At 37.2% G+C, this 14,293-nt stretch overlaps 1 protein-coding gene across 6 annotated transcripts in view; it reads right to left on the reverse strand.

Moving 5' to 3' along the window:
* Positions 1-13,874, reverse strand: part of brsk2a (BR serine/threonine kinase 2a) — a 348,751-nt gene extending 334,877 nt beyond the window's left edge. For all 6 annotated transcript variants that reach the window (XM_067435984.1, XM_067435983.1, XM_067435986.1 and 3 more), the window contains exon 1: positions 13,487-13,874. In XM_067435984.1, coding sequence (XP_067292085.1) covers positions 13,487-13,580 — 94 coding nt within the window. In that variant the 5' untranslated portion in view covers positions 13,581-13,874. The remainder of the gene's footprint in view (positions 1-13,486) is intronic.
* Positions 13,875-14,293: the final 419 nt, after the last annotated feature.

Below are 14,293 nucleotides of genomic sequence, written 5' to 3' on the forward strand. Positions count from 1 at the left end.
CTGAGATTTTGGGCTATTTTGCTTCCATAACGACATCTTTCAGACTGGAGGAAAGAAAGCATCCAAAATAAACATATACGGGTTCATTATATTACACTTTCTCCACTTCAGTAGCACCAACATACACCAAAATAGTTTTTACAGAGGGATTTGTTCATTTATCATTTGCCTGGTTTATATAAAAATGTTATTCCTAAAAATGTAGTGAAAATGAAAAACGTATGATTTATGGCGTGATTACGAGACCCAAAATCTTTTGACTATAATATGTCAACAAAATGAAACAAGAATGGAACCATTACAATCTGGTTTGATACAAAAATTCATATTTCTGTTCTGGAAATATATGCAAATTGGTTTATATTTATTTAGATACCCAATTTGCATATTTAGACAACTTTTCCTAAAACTTATAAAACAATAATAAAAAAACAGTTGCTTTTAAATGTATACAGTGATTAATTGACTACAGAAGTATGGTGATATTTATTACCCTGTAGTGTCTCACACAGAGAAAAAGGGTGTCAAAATTGTACCTTTAGGGGTACAACAGCTTGTCGCTGGGGCAGTACCCTTAAAAGGACATCTTTGTACCTTTTTTACTCCTAAAAGGTGCATATTAGTACCTTTGAGTACAAATGCGTACCTTAAGGTAGTACTATGAACCTTTTTGTGGTAAAAATGGTACAAAGATGTCCTTTTAAGGGTACTGCCCCAGCGACAAGCTGTTGTACCCCTAAAGGTACAATTTTGACACCCTTTTTCTCTGTGTGAAGGTACATTATAGCTGTGTTTCCACCGCAGGGACTTTCTCCAGGAACAAGGGACTTTGGAGAGGTACTCTGTGCACAGGATCACAGTAACCAGGGCCTAATTAAAGTTGCGGGAAAAAATGACCACCTCAAAACGTCCCTACTTTCTCAAAGTTCAGGAACTTTCAGGGATGGGATTTGGGAACATGCTGAATGGTTGACACCACGCAGCATTTTATTTCAACCTAAAAGCCTGTTGGGGTGCATGCTGTGAGAATTGTTTCCTTTTCAAATCAGCAATGAAGATTAAAAAAATATGAATGATGGCCCGACAATAAGGTTCAGGCTTTATTCATTTTAAATACAGAGGACGAAACCCAGCGGAAATCCTACGGTTTGTGAAGCACCTTGAGCAAGGCCTGTTGTATTATGTGTGCTATATAAATAAATTCATTTAAAAAATGTTCCTTAGAAAAAAAGTTTCATCGGACAAATTCTTCTGGGTAATTTTGATGGAAACGGAGCTTATGTAATAGCGGTTAAAAACAAAACTGTATGCATTTTGCTCATAAAACATTCATGGTAAATACAAAAAACCATCAAAACCATTCAACAGTAAAAATTTAATTGATGTCCAACAAATAAACAACAGATATAATACGGATGAACAATTGATAAAGCTCGGGTTGCTGAATATTCGATCCCTTTCGCCAAAAACGCTTGTTGTCAATGATATGATTATAGATCATAACTTAGATGTGCTGTGTTTGACAGAAACCTGGCTAAAACCTGATGATTACATTACTTTAAATGAGTGCACCCCCCGAGATTATTGTTACAAACATGAGCCACGTCTGAAAGGTAAAGGGGGAGGTGTGGCTGTAATTTATAATAATATTTTCAGTATTACTCAGAAGTCTAGTTTCAAATATAATTCCTTTGAAGTTTTGGTGCTTTATGTAACGCTGTGTAGTGTAAATAATAAATCCCGTCTGACATTTGTGTTGGCTACTGTATACAGGCCACCAGGGCACAATACAGACTTTATCAAAGAATTTGCTGGTTTTGTATCGGAGTTAGTATTAGCTGTAGATAAAGTACTAATTGTTGGGGATTTTAATATCCACGTAGATAATGAAAAAGACGCATTGGGATTGGCATTTAGAGACATTCTAAACTCTATTGGAGTTAGACAACACGTATCAGGACCCACTCATCGCCTTAATCATACTTTAGATCTAATAATGTCACATGGAATAAATGTTGATACTGTTAAAATTCTGCAGCAGAGTGATGACATCTCAGATCATTACCTAATATCATGTATACTTAATTTACCTAAGGCTGCAAAGCCATCCCCTCGCTTCAAATATGGCAGGACGATAACCGCTGCGACTAAAGATTGCTTTGTACATAGTCTTCCTCATCAGTTCCATCTCCTCAGCATTACAGATAGCCAAGATGAACTTGATGCTGCAACCGAAACTATTGACTCTCTCCTTACTAGCACTTTAGACATAGTTGCTCCCCGGCGCTTAAAGAAGATTAAAGCAAATAATCCAACGCCGTGGTACCACGAGCACACTCGGGCCCTTAAAACAGCAGCCAGAAAAATGGAGCGCAGCTGGAAGAAAACAAAACTAGAGGTTTTTCGCAATTTGTGGAAAGAGAGCATGATTGCATACAGAAAGGCCATAAAAACTGCTAGATCTGCTTATTTCTCATCTCTTTTAGAAGAAAACAAACACAACCCTAAGTATTTATTCGATACAGTGGCTAAATTATCAAAAAATAAAGCTTCAGCTTCTGATGTTTGTAAACAACACAGCAGTAATGACTTTATGAACTTCTTTACTAGTAAGATTGATAATATTAGGAATAAAATTATAACCATGCAGCCGTCTATTACAGTATCACTTCAGACAGAGCACTGCAGGGTCACTGAGGAAAAATTACACTCATTCACTACTATAGGAGGAGAAGAATTGGCTAAACTTGTAAAATCATCAAAATCAACAACATGTATGCTTGACCCTATACCGACTAGGCTATTAAAAGAGATACTTCCAGAGGTCATAGATCCTCTGCTTAATATCATTAATTCATCTTTGACATTAGGATATGTACCGAAAACTTTTAAGTTGGCTATAATTAAACCACTTATTAAAAAAACACAACTTGATCCTAAAGAATTAGTCAATTACAGGCCAATCTCGAATCTACCGTTTCTATCAAAAATACTAGAAAAGGCTGTGTCTTCACAATTATGTTCTTTTTTAGAAAGAAATGGTATATGTGAGGATTTCCAGTCAGGATTTAGACCGTATCATAGCACTGAGACTGCTCTAATTAGAGTTACAAATGATTTACTCTTATCATCTGATCGTGGTTGTATCTCTCTATTAGTGTTACTCGATCTTAGCGCTGCATTTGATACTATCGATCACAATATTCTTCTGAATAGAATCGAAAATTATGTTGGCGTTAGTGGAACTGCTTTGGCATGGTTTAAATCGTACTTATCTGACCGTTATCAGTTTGTAGCAGTAAATGAAGAGATGTCACACCGATCACAAGTTCAGTATGGGGTACCGCAAGGCTCAGTGTTAGGACCGTTGCTTTTCACCCTGTATATGCTACCACTGGGAGATATCATTAGGAAACATGGCGTTAGTTTTCATTGTTATGCTGACGATACTCAGCTCTATATTTCCTCACACCCTGACGAAACCTACCAATTCACAAGATTAACAGAATGCATAGCTGATATAAAAAATTGGATGAATAGTAATTTTCTGCAACTTAATTCAGATAAAACTGAATTTTTAATTATTGGACAGAAAAGCTCCACAAGTAGTAACCGAGAATACTGTCTAACACTTGATGAGTGCTCTGTCAAGCCCTCGTCGTCAGTGAGGAACCTGGGTGCGCTCTTTGATACCAATCTTTCATTTGAAAGCCACGTTTCTAGCATCTGTAAAAACGCATTCTATCATCTTAAAAATATATCTAAATTACGGCACATGCTTTCAATGCAAAATGCTGAACAGTTAGTACATGCGTTCATGAGCTCAAGGCTAGATTATTGTAATGCTCTACTGGGTGGTTGCCCTGCTCGCTTAATAAACAAACTCCAGCAGGTCCAAAATGCAGCAGCTAGAGTTCTTACTAGAACCAGGAAGTATGATCATATTAGTCCAGTTCTGTCAACACTGCACTGGCTCCCTATTAAACATCGCATACATTTTAAAATCTTGCTTATTACTTACAAAGCACTAAATAGTTTAGCTCCCCGGTACTTAAGCGAGCTCTTAACGCATTATACCCCATCACGTCGATTGCGGTCTCAAAACTCTGGCCAGTTGATAATACCTAGAATATCTAAATCAACTGCAGGCGGTCGATCATTTTCCTATTTAGCTCCTAAATTGTGGAATAGTCTTCCTAGCATTGTTCGGGAAGCAGACACACTCTGTCAGTTTAAATCTAGACTAAAAACACATCTCTTTACTATGGCATACACATAGAACATTTTTAACTTTCATTATTCAATTCAATTGACTGATTGTTAGGCTGCATTAACTAGGTCAGCCGGAACCGGGAACACTTCCCATAACACCTGATGTACTCGTTACATCATAAGTAGAGTGGCATCTACGCTAATGTTAGTCTCTCTGTTTATCCCGAGGTTTATCCCGGATCTGGGCCCTGTCCGGATCGGATGGTGGACCTGCCTGGACATGACCAGCTCATCCTGGAGTGTCTGCTGAGCCGTGTCAAATGGTGTCTCCTCCGAATTTGCCTCACTGGCACGACATGCTCAAAACCCGTCTTCGGCGCAATAATTCCGATCTTTCATGTATTCATACTCTTGTGTAATTGACGCCCCATCCTAAATAAATCTGTCTCTTCCGTGATACCCTGAAAATTATGAATAATCCGATCTAATATGATTTCCGACCTGTAAGGTTGCCAGAATAATAATCTTACACGGTGTGTTAATAGGCCAGAGGAGAACTGGCACCCCGACTGAGTCTGGTTTCTCCCAAGGTTTATTTTTCTCCATCATGCCCCGATGGAGTTTTGGTTCCTTGCCACTGTCGCCTTTGGCTTGGCTTGCTCAGTTGGGGACACTAAAAATATGATTAAAGTTATTCAACTTATTATACAAATAAAATATATGAATTAGGTCTTATTTAATTCTATAAACTATAATACTGATCTGCCAACATTGTCGCTATATGATAAATTAAAATAAGCTGATAACATCACTGTTTTCTCCAGTACGGCTGTGCAGCCAAATCTAATTTTGTCGCAATATTATCCTGTTTGACACTGTGAAGCTGCTTTGACACAATCGTGATTGTAAAAGCGCTATATAAATAAAGTTGATTGATTGATTGACAAAAGTTTTGGAAAAAGGATTGACAATGTATTGAATAAAAAATGTTGTTTACTTTTTTTATCATAATAATATTAATAATAATAATAATAATAATAATAATAGTAGTAGTAGTAGCTGATGTGCAATTCACAGTAAGCAGTATTCCATTTTGGACAAAGCAAACAAGGCCAGCCCTGAATATACCAACGGACTTAATATTTGGTCAGCTCCAGCTAAAGTACATTCATTTATTCGTTTAATAATATATGCGTACACACTTGCATGGTTTTGCAACCCACTTGTACACACCACTTTAGACTGGTAAACAATCTCTGGTTTACTCAAGCCTAGCAGCTACAGATGAGACAAAATTAAATCAAGAACTGCGGAATATCACACACAGCGTGGAATAAGCAAAAATGGAAGGTCGGGTCAAATAATAAGAAAATACAAATGAAAAAAATATAAACACAATATAATATTCAAAACTTATGCTTTCCTTTTTGTGAGAAAAAAAGCCCAAACATAAAATCTAAAAAATCATTGTTCAAAAAAAAAAAAAAAAAAAAAAACCTGCAGAAAAACAACAACCAAGAGCTCTGGGATGTGATGGTTGAGGTTCATTAAAATCCTTTGGAGAGTCTGAAAAAAACTTCATACGGTTTCCTTCATAATAACCCCAAATGTCTCATAGCTGTCCATCTTGCAGTGTAATGTCTCACATTTTGAATAAATGAGTCAGAAGCCTGACACAGACTTTGCTACAGGCAACAAGGCTAACAAAAAATACTTCCAATCTGAGAGGAGTCTAAAGAACTAAGTGCAATAAAACATAATATGGTGTGACATTGATTAAAATAGCAAGAGAGTATTTTGACATGTCACACTGCATAACACTGCAGTCTACGCTGCACACTAGACTGAATGCACACAGACACACAGTATTCAAGACATACAGGGTGCCATAAAAAAAAATTAAAAAGATTGAAATTATATGAAAATAGATTTTCCCCTAACGTTTCTCTTCAACAGTAACATTAATGGAAAAATATTTGGTCTGCCAACTACATGAGCTGGAAATAATTTGACAATGCATGTTATCTGTTATATTACAGCAAAAATACACACAAATGACATAAAAAGCACAATTACTCCTTCAAATCGGAAGAGATCAGACCAGCTCAGTGTTCAATGATAAGGAAAACAAACACCTTGATTGCCTTACTGTGCCTAGCTAATGTGGAAACCATTAAAAACCTAGCATCGGCAATAAAACATTGTCATCCCATTTAAGACCAAAACATAGCAACAACAAAAAAAATCTAATTGTGTCCTAAAATACCAACAACACACAAAGCCAGAAATGTTTGCACTTTAACTATCAAAAGCTGAAAAACTAAAAATCACTCATCATCAATCATCACAGGACCCTGCCTGGACAGGTGGTCAAAAATGGGGGGAAAGGGGGCTCATATATAGGTTACAATCCAAAGAGACTCTATAACAGCGCTTATTCAAAACGATAATACAGACGTAACTTAATGACACAGTGGGGGCTTTCACAGCGGAGAAACATTTTCATTGTTCCTAGAACCAATGTTTAGTTCTAGGAATGCCTTTTAGGTGACTAATTCATCTCTTACTTCAGCGTAAGGTCTAACCCAGCCCAATAGGAACTACCAGGAACTATTAATGTATGTTGATTAACCGAACCCATGCCAAACACCAGCACCGGCCATTTTAAAAAAGTCTACACACACAGATTATAGCCTATGTATTTACTCCATAAACTAACTCTACAAACATTGAAAACAGTGATAGATGGACCTCTCAATCTATACACTAAAGAGAAAATCCAACGTGACTTTGAAGGGGCCAAGCAAAACATTACATATTTCTGCTAAGCTAGCGACATTGGACATCAAACACATAGCCAGCACTAATACTTTTTCATACTTTCTACTTTCTTTGTATAGCAGTTCTAATAATTCACGCATTCATAACCTCACGACTTGACTACTGCAATGCTCTATACAGCAGCTTACCAGCAAAGGCTATACATCGCCTCCAAATGGGACAAAATTCTGCTGCCCGAGCACTAACGTTTAATAAAAAGATCTGTCCACATCACTCCCATCCTCAACCAACTTCATTGGCTTCCTTTGGCCAGCCGCATCCAGTTTAAACTGTTAGTTTTAGTCTGCAAAGCCATTCATGGCCCTGCACCACTATACCTTGCAGAGTTAGTTCACAGATATGTTCCTGCCCGGACCCTCAGATCCAGCAATGATAATGGGAGGTAGGGCTTTTAGTGTTGCTGGCCCTACATTATGGAACAAACTGCCCTTGACTATCCGTAGCACACCGACTCTACAGTTGTTTAAATCCAAACTTAAAACTCACCTGTTTTCTTTGGGCAGTAAATAATTATCTCTCGCACCACATCAGCCTTCAAAGTGATCTTACACCTTTTCATGTTACATGACTAGTTGTTGTTAATTGTTCAGTTTGATTATGTAACTTCTTTGTTATTGTTGTCTATCTGGAGTTGATTGTTGTACACCTGCTTGTTTATGCGTTATCATGAACAGGCCGATTGTTTTTGTATTACATTGTAAAGCGACCTTGGGTTCCTGAAAGGCGCTATAAAAAATAAATATATTATTATTATTATTATTATTATTATTATGCATTACTGTTAAAAAGATTGTAAACTAATAAAGATTGAAAATGCTAGCATTGTGAGCTTATGCTCTGGCATTCTCAGCCCTGCCAAAACAAATATCTTTTGTGCAGTCAAAATAAAAGTCACAAGAACTTCTGAGTTCCTACTGGCAATGCAAATGCAACCAGGAAAACATTTAGTTCGCAGGGAACCACCCTGGTGCCTAGTTCCTAGAACTGCACGCTGCGAAAGAGCTAGTGACGGCACATGGAGTCATGGGAGTTGGCGTGTTCACCTCCACAGCTGTTTGCGCTTTTTGGGGTTATTTTCAGTGTAGTCCATCATGTGCAAAACAAACAACTGTGGCTTGCTAGATGCTACCAGAGATCGTTGGCTTTGACGCTACAACTACTATTTCCAAATTTTTTCCAATGTTTCTACCACCAGCTGAGGATGTCGCCATTGACATTGTCCTGTGTTAAGTTAAACATACCTATGTTGTGTCACAAGACTAAATTATTATAACAGCTAGCTCACAAACTATTAGCTAGCATTAGCACATATTAGCATGATAAGTGATCAAAAGTAAAATGCTCCTTGAACAAAGCGGTATAGAGTGGTGCAGGTGTGACATCACTTTGTAGGCGAAAACACAGAAGCGAGGTTAGCATTTTAGCACTTCCGGTTAGCTTATTATTATTATTTATTTATTTATTTTATTAGGTTTTGGTTAGATGGCTGAAAATGCAATTTTCCTTCGTTGCCCAGAAAATGGCCTGTGGTGAACACAAGCTCAGGACACTTTCATGTGTTATTCTACATCTACAACATAAAAGGGGTGCGGGGGGGGGGGGGGTACTATGACAGTCAATGGCTGCCAAGATCTGTTTGGGTACAAACATTCTTCTAAATATCTTCCTTTGTGTTTAGCAGGAACAGCTTGAGGGTGAGTAAATGACAGAATTTAAATGTTTGGGTGAACCATTCCTTTAATAATTTAACCTAGTACATTTTTGAGATTTACATTAATCAAAAGCAAAGAAATCCATTTTAGAAGAGAAACATTTTGTTGCATACAGGGCAAAAAAGTATTTAGTCAGCCATCAATTTTGCAAGTTCTCCCACTTAAAAAGATGAGAGAAGCCTGTAATCTCCATCATAGGTACATTTCAACTACGACAGACAGAATGAGAAAAAAAAATACAGAACATCACATTGTCTGATTTTTTGAAGAATTTATTTGCAAATTAAGGTGGAACATAAGTATATGGTCACCTACAAAAAAAGCTAAATTTCTGGCTCTCACAGACCAGTAACAACTTTAAGAGACTCCTCTGTCCTTCACTTGTTAGCTGTATTAATGGCACCTGTTTGAACTTGTTATCAGTATAAAAGACACCCGTCTACAACCTCAAACAACAGACTCCAATCTCCACTATGGCCAAGACCAAAGAGCTGTCAAAGGACACCAGAAACTTTTTTAAACGTGTCAAAGGACACGTTTAAACTTTTCTAAAGGCCTACATTCAGATGGCCACAACTTCTCCAAATATTATCAGATTTTCATGTGTTACACGTCGTTGGAAAGCTTGGAGACTACACTTTCAGAATCTGTGAATAACTCAAAATGCCCCACTTTCCGTGACTGGTCACATATTTGGAGGAGAAAGAATGCTGAGTTGCACCATACCTGCTGTGAAGCATGGGGTTCAACATCATGCTTTGGGGCTGTTTTTCTGCAAAGGGACCAGGACGACTGATCCGTGGAAAGTAAAGAATGAATGAGACCATGTATTGTGAGATTCACCTCCTTCCATCAGCAAAGGCATTAAAGATGAAAAATGGCTGGGTCTTTCAGCATGACAATGATCCCAAACACCCCCTCGGGCAACAAAGGATTGGCTGAGTAAAAAGCATTTCAAGGTCCTGGAGTGGCCTAGCCAGTCTCCAGATCTCAACCCCATAGAAAATCTTTGGAGGGAGTTGAAAATCCATGTTGCCCAGCGACAGCCCCAAAACATCACTGCTCTAGAGATCTGCATGAAGGAATGGGCCAAACTACCAGCAACAGTGTGTAAAAATCTTGTGTTGACTTACAGAAAACGTTTAACCACTGTCATTGCCAACAAAGGGTATAACAAAGTAATGGGATGAACTTTTGTTATTGACTAAATACTTATTTTCCACAATAATTTGCCAATAAAATTTGTAAAAATCGGACAATGTCATTCTGCCTCTCATTGTTGAAGTTTACCTATGATGAAAATTACAGACCTTTTTTACAGACATCTTTTTAAGTGGGAGAACTTGCACAATTGGTGGCTGACTAAATACTTTTTTGCCCCACTCTAGATGGCAAATAATATGATAAGGGGAAACAGTCTTGCACAAATGGGCAACTCTTGATAAGCATCTTCCATAAACCTACTGCAACCATCCTGTATTAGATCAGTGTGGGGAAGTTGAAATATAAGACTTGTAATGGAGCTAAATCATTGTCGCAAATCACATGATTCCACCCCCAGTCATTTCACAACAGATATGAAATTATACTGTTTATGTAATTACAAGCTGCAGTTAAAATAAACCACCACATCCTTAAAACAGCCTTCTTAACCCAGACTGTGGAACTCCCTAGCAACAAGAAACGAGACAATTCACTCCATCTTCTCACTTCAAAACGCTCTCAAGGCTATAGCCAAAAATCCGGCTTTATTCCCTTCTCACTTCCTCCCTCCCTCTGTTTCTAGTTCGTCAGCGGCACGCATGGTCCTATGAGTGCCGGTCCACGTGAACGATTGTGTGAGCCAGAGACTTACCATGAGGGATTACAAACACAAGTGTGTTTGTGTCTGATCCTAATCACTTAATGGATATGGCATTGCACAGGACGCCTAGATCAGCCCAGGCCTTCCACTTTACATTATAAATAACAGCTCTATCGCAGACAGAGCTGGCATCAAGAAGCCAACAATCACTGGCCATTTGTCTTCAAACTCTTGGTTTATACCTGGAAAGTGAGTTAAGCAATACTAAACTTTGCTGTTGAATATCCACAAGGAAAAAACAGTCACATAAGAGGCATTGCAAATGTGCGCGTCATGCTGATCTGATTAGGCAGACAGGTGGTAGACATGCAGACAAACACAAAGGAAAGCGGTAGTTGACATATACTGTGTGATCTATGAAGAACAAACTGAATCATGTAGGCTTTGCATGTGCATGGATTACATATTCAAACAAGTTTCAATGAAACTGTTCGTTTACAGTGGCTGGAAGATATTTAGACACTTTTAAAGTTCTAAATGCCACGACATTATAACAAAATAGTATGCCAAGCAGCATCATCACAAGACTATTTCACTTTACAGAACTAACTTCACTTTACTTTACAGTCATTTTATGAGGTCTTTCAATCAACTTGGTGATTTTTAGTGCACTCTAAACCTGAATAAGTTGGCTAAACTCAAAAAAATTGAGGCAATCGGTTACATCACTTTATTTAAGTTAAGGAATGTAAAGTTTAAGTAAGCATAGATTGCAAATTTGTATTTTGTACTCATACATTTTAATTGCTCTTAACTTTTTAACTTAATATTTTATTAAGCTAATACATTGAACAATACTAAACAGGTTAAGTAGTGGAAACTTTGCTAGCTGACAATAAATAATACCTTGCTAATTGGTAACACAATGCTTTGATAGCATTTGCATAGCATAGCACTTGCTGAATGAGTACAGAAATATAAAACATTTAGCATACTATAAATCTGTTCTCAAACTAAGCTTATGCTCCATTCGTCACCATGATGGTAAACCATACAAAAAACAACATGGAGAAACTCTTCTAAACCAGCATAGCAAAACATTAAACACTCTTCACACACACACATAAAACACAAAACACATTATATAACACTTATTTTTAGCATGTACTGTCCCTTTTGAGTGTCATAGCAACCTCAACTTAAGTTAAGTTTGTAAATTAAAAGAAACAAGTTCATAAAACTCAAAACAATGAAAATTTAGATTACTTAAAATGTGTCAGTTTTGAGAACTCAAAAGAGAAAGTTCTAAATACTCATAAAAAAGTTGATTTGATTAAACTCTTTGTTTAATTTGAGTTGGCTCTACTTCCAACAAATTAATTATTTTGAGAGTTAGGGTTTACAGTACAGATGTATAAATCAAGTTTAACCACAATGGCTACATACAAACTGCAGGTAAATGTAGCCCAAATCAAAACAAAACAAAAATGCTCATGGCTCTTTTCTCATGACAGTGTGAACTGCACAAACCACATGGAATCTGATCTTTTCATTTCCGATTTGGGACACTTCCATATGTGGTCCTAACAGGTCAGATGTTTTGCAATTGTAACCTCAGTCGGAACAGTCATATTGGAATTCATGCGACTCAAGAGAAACATTCATCACAATTCTACACATGGGAGTCACTTTAAAGATTTTACATACCCGAAGTTATCAAGATAGTTGCATTGCGTTAGTCAGTGAAGGACAGTGATGTGTCAGAGCTCATCATTATAACCGTGACAGCTCTATATACAAGCAAAAAATGAGAGCTCGAATCATAAATGTTTAAAAAAAACTCTCTTTTTTCGCATCCTCATCTTTGTTTTGTTTTTTTATAAGTGTGTGCATAAATCAGAAGAACTTGACAATAAATTCATATAATAAATGCAATGAAACAGAGAATCTGGACTTTGAGATTGACATAATCCTAATTATGTACGGAAAACATAAAATTTCACGTTTCCATTAAATGTAAGAATATACCGAGAACACCACTGATAAAACCGGTCAGCTTATATCTAACAGGAACCAACACAAACATGTTCCATTCAATAATCATCTTCTGGTGGAGAGGTTATAATAAAACAAACACAATTGTAATATTTGAGGATGGCAGTTAGGCAGAAACGGCAATAAAGTGTTGCATCACTTTCTCCTTGCATTGATTTGGTGGTTCCTGCTGCCACCCCCCAGCACATGCTCCACACCTATTGTCAAATTTTATCTATAATTTTATACAATATTAGGCTATACAAAAACATTCCTTTTAAAAATTTGAATAAATAATCTGTAACATATAAATAACATCTATATAGACAATAAATATTTACTACTAATAAATAAAATATTAAATCAGTATGCAAATATAAAATTTTAAAAAAGCTGGATTCTGCTTCTACTTAGTAAGAATTTTTTAATTATCAAAATATAACGCCAAATGCAAAATATAAAAAAATTAAAGTAAAATAAAAAGTATTTTGTGAATTGATCACTTTCAGGTATGGCATTTATACACCTGTAAACCCTTACGGCCACATGCTAATGAGGAGATGAAGGTGCAGATCGTGGTGATATCCTGCATACAGCTATTCTTAAAAAAGTTGCCATTTATGCATCATGTAAAACTCAAGTGTATGAGACAAGTTCATAAGCACGCATTCAGATCCCAATGCTGCAACACACCCGAGGTGAAGGTTGCAGAGACGATTTGTTACCGAAACAAATCAATGACAGATATGCATCCACCTGTCCATCGTGCACATCAACATAACCAAACACGCAATGTCAGACACCTCAACACATGCTGATCTCTCTTACATGGAGATTATAATGCAATGACAAAAGCACAATTTGAATGACTAAAAGCACAAACCTGTCTGTCCTTTCCCAAGGGTCTTTTCTAAGCGGTATGGTCCCACGTAATTGGCATGAGGGGTAGTGCTATTTTCTTTCCCAGACAATGACATGTTTCCCGTCTAAACACACTTCACGCGGCGTTGCAGTTCTTGGGATACAGCAATCCTCTTATAGCTGGATGTACCGGAGGACGCGCTTTACTCCAATTTAACGATGTCTCTTTTTGTTTCTCCTGCCCGTTTTAGATCGAGAGTCTGTGGTTAAGGTGAGAAAGGGGCTGTTGAAATGTGTCCGCTCCTTTCCTTTTCACGGGATGAACCGGGCGGCTTAAGATCCGACTGGCATTGCGGGGACCTGCACAGCTTGTGTCCGCCTGCGCGGCTGCTCTCTGTGGAGTGGCCGGTGCGCGAATCAGCCAACGCTACTACGGCGAAGGCACGCTCATTAATATTCATAAGATACGCTTTCGCCATTGGATAGTCACCAAGCAACGTCAGTGGGATTTAATTAATATTAAGGAGGCAGATTTTATTTCTTGAAGAACTACAAGAAAACAAGTGAACCAAAATTAAAAATAAATAAATAAATAAACTGAGTAGATAAATAAATGTGTATAATGCAAATAATAATAATAAACACAATGAATTTTAGATATTTGCACATTTTCAAACAATTTAGTCCTAAGCTCACTTTTAAATAGGTTATACTAAGTTGTTAGCTAATTTCTGTGAATATTTATTACATTTATTTATTTCAGGATTTATTTATTTGCATGATTTATTTGGCAAGTTTGCTCTAATGTACATGACATTTACTAAAGAAG

The sequence above is a fragment of the Pseudorasbora parva genome, chromosome 25 (assembly GCF_024679245.1).
Source record: "Pseudorasbora parva isolate DD20220531a chromosome 25, ASM2467924v1, whole genome shotgun sequence".
Classification (NCBI taxonomy): domain Eukaryota; kingdom Metazoa; phylum Chordata; class Actinopteri; order Cypriniformes; family Gobionidae; genus Pseudorasbora; species Pseudorasbora parva.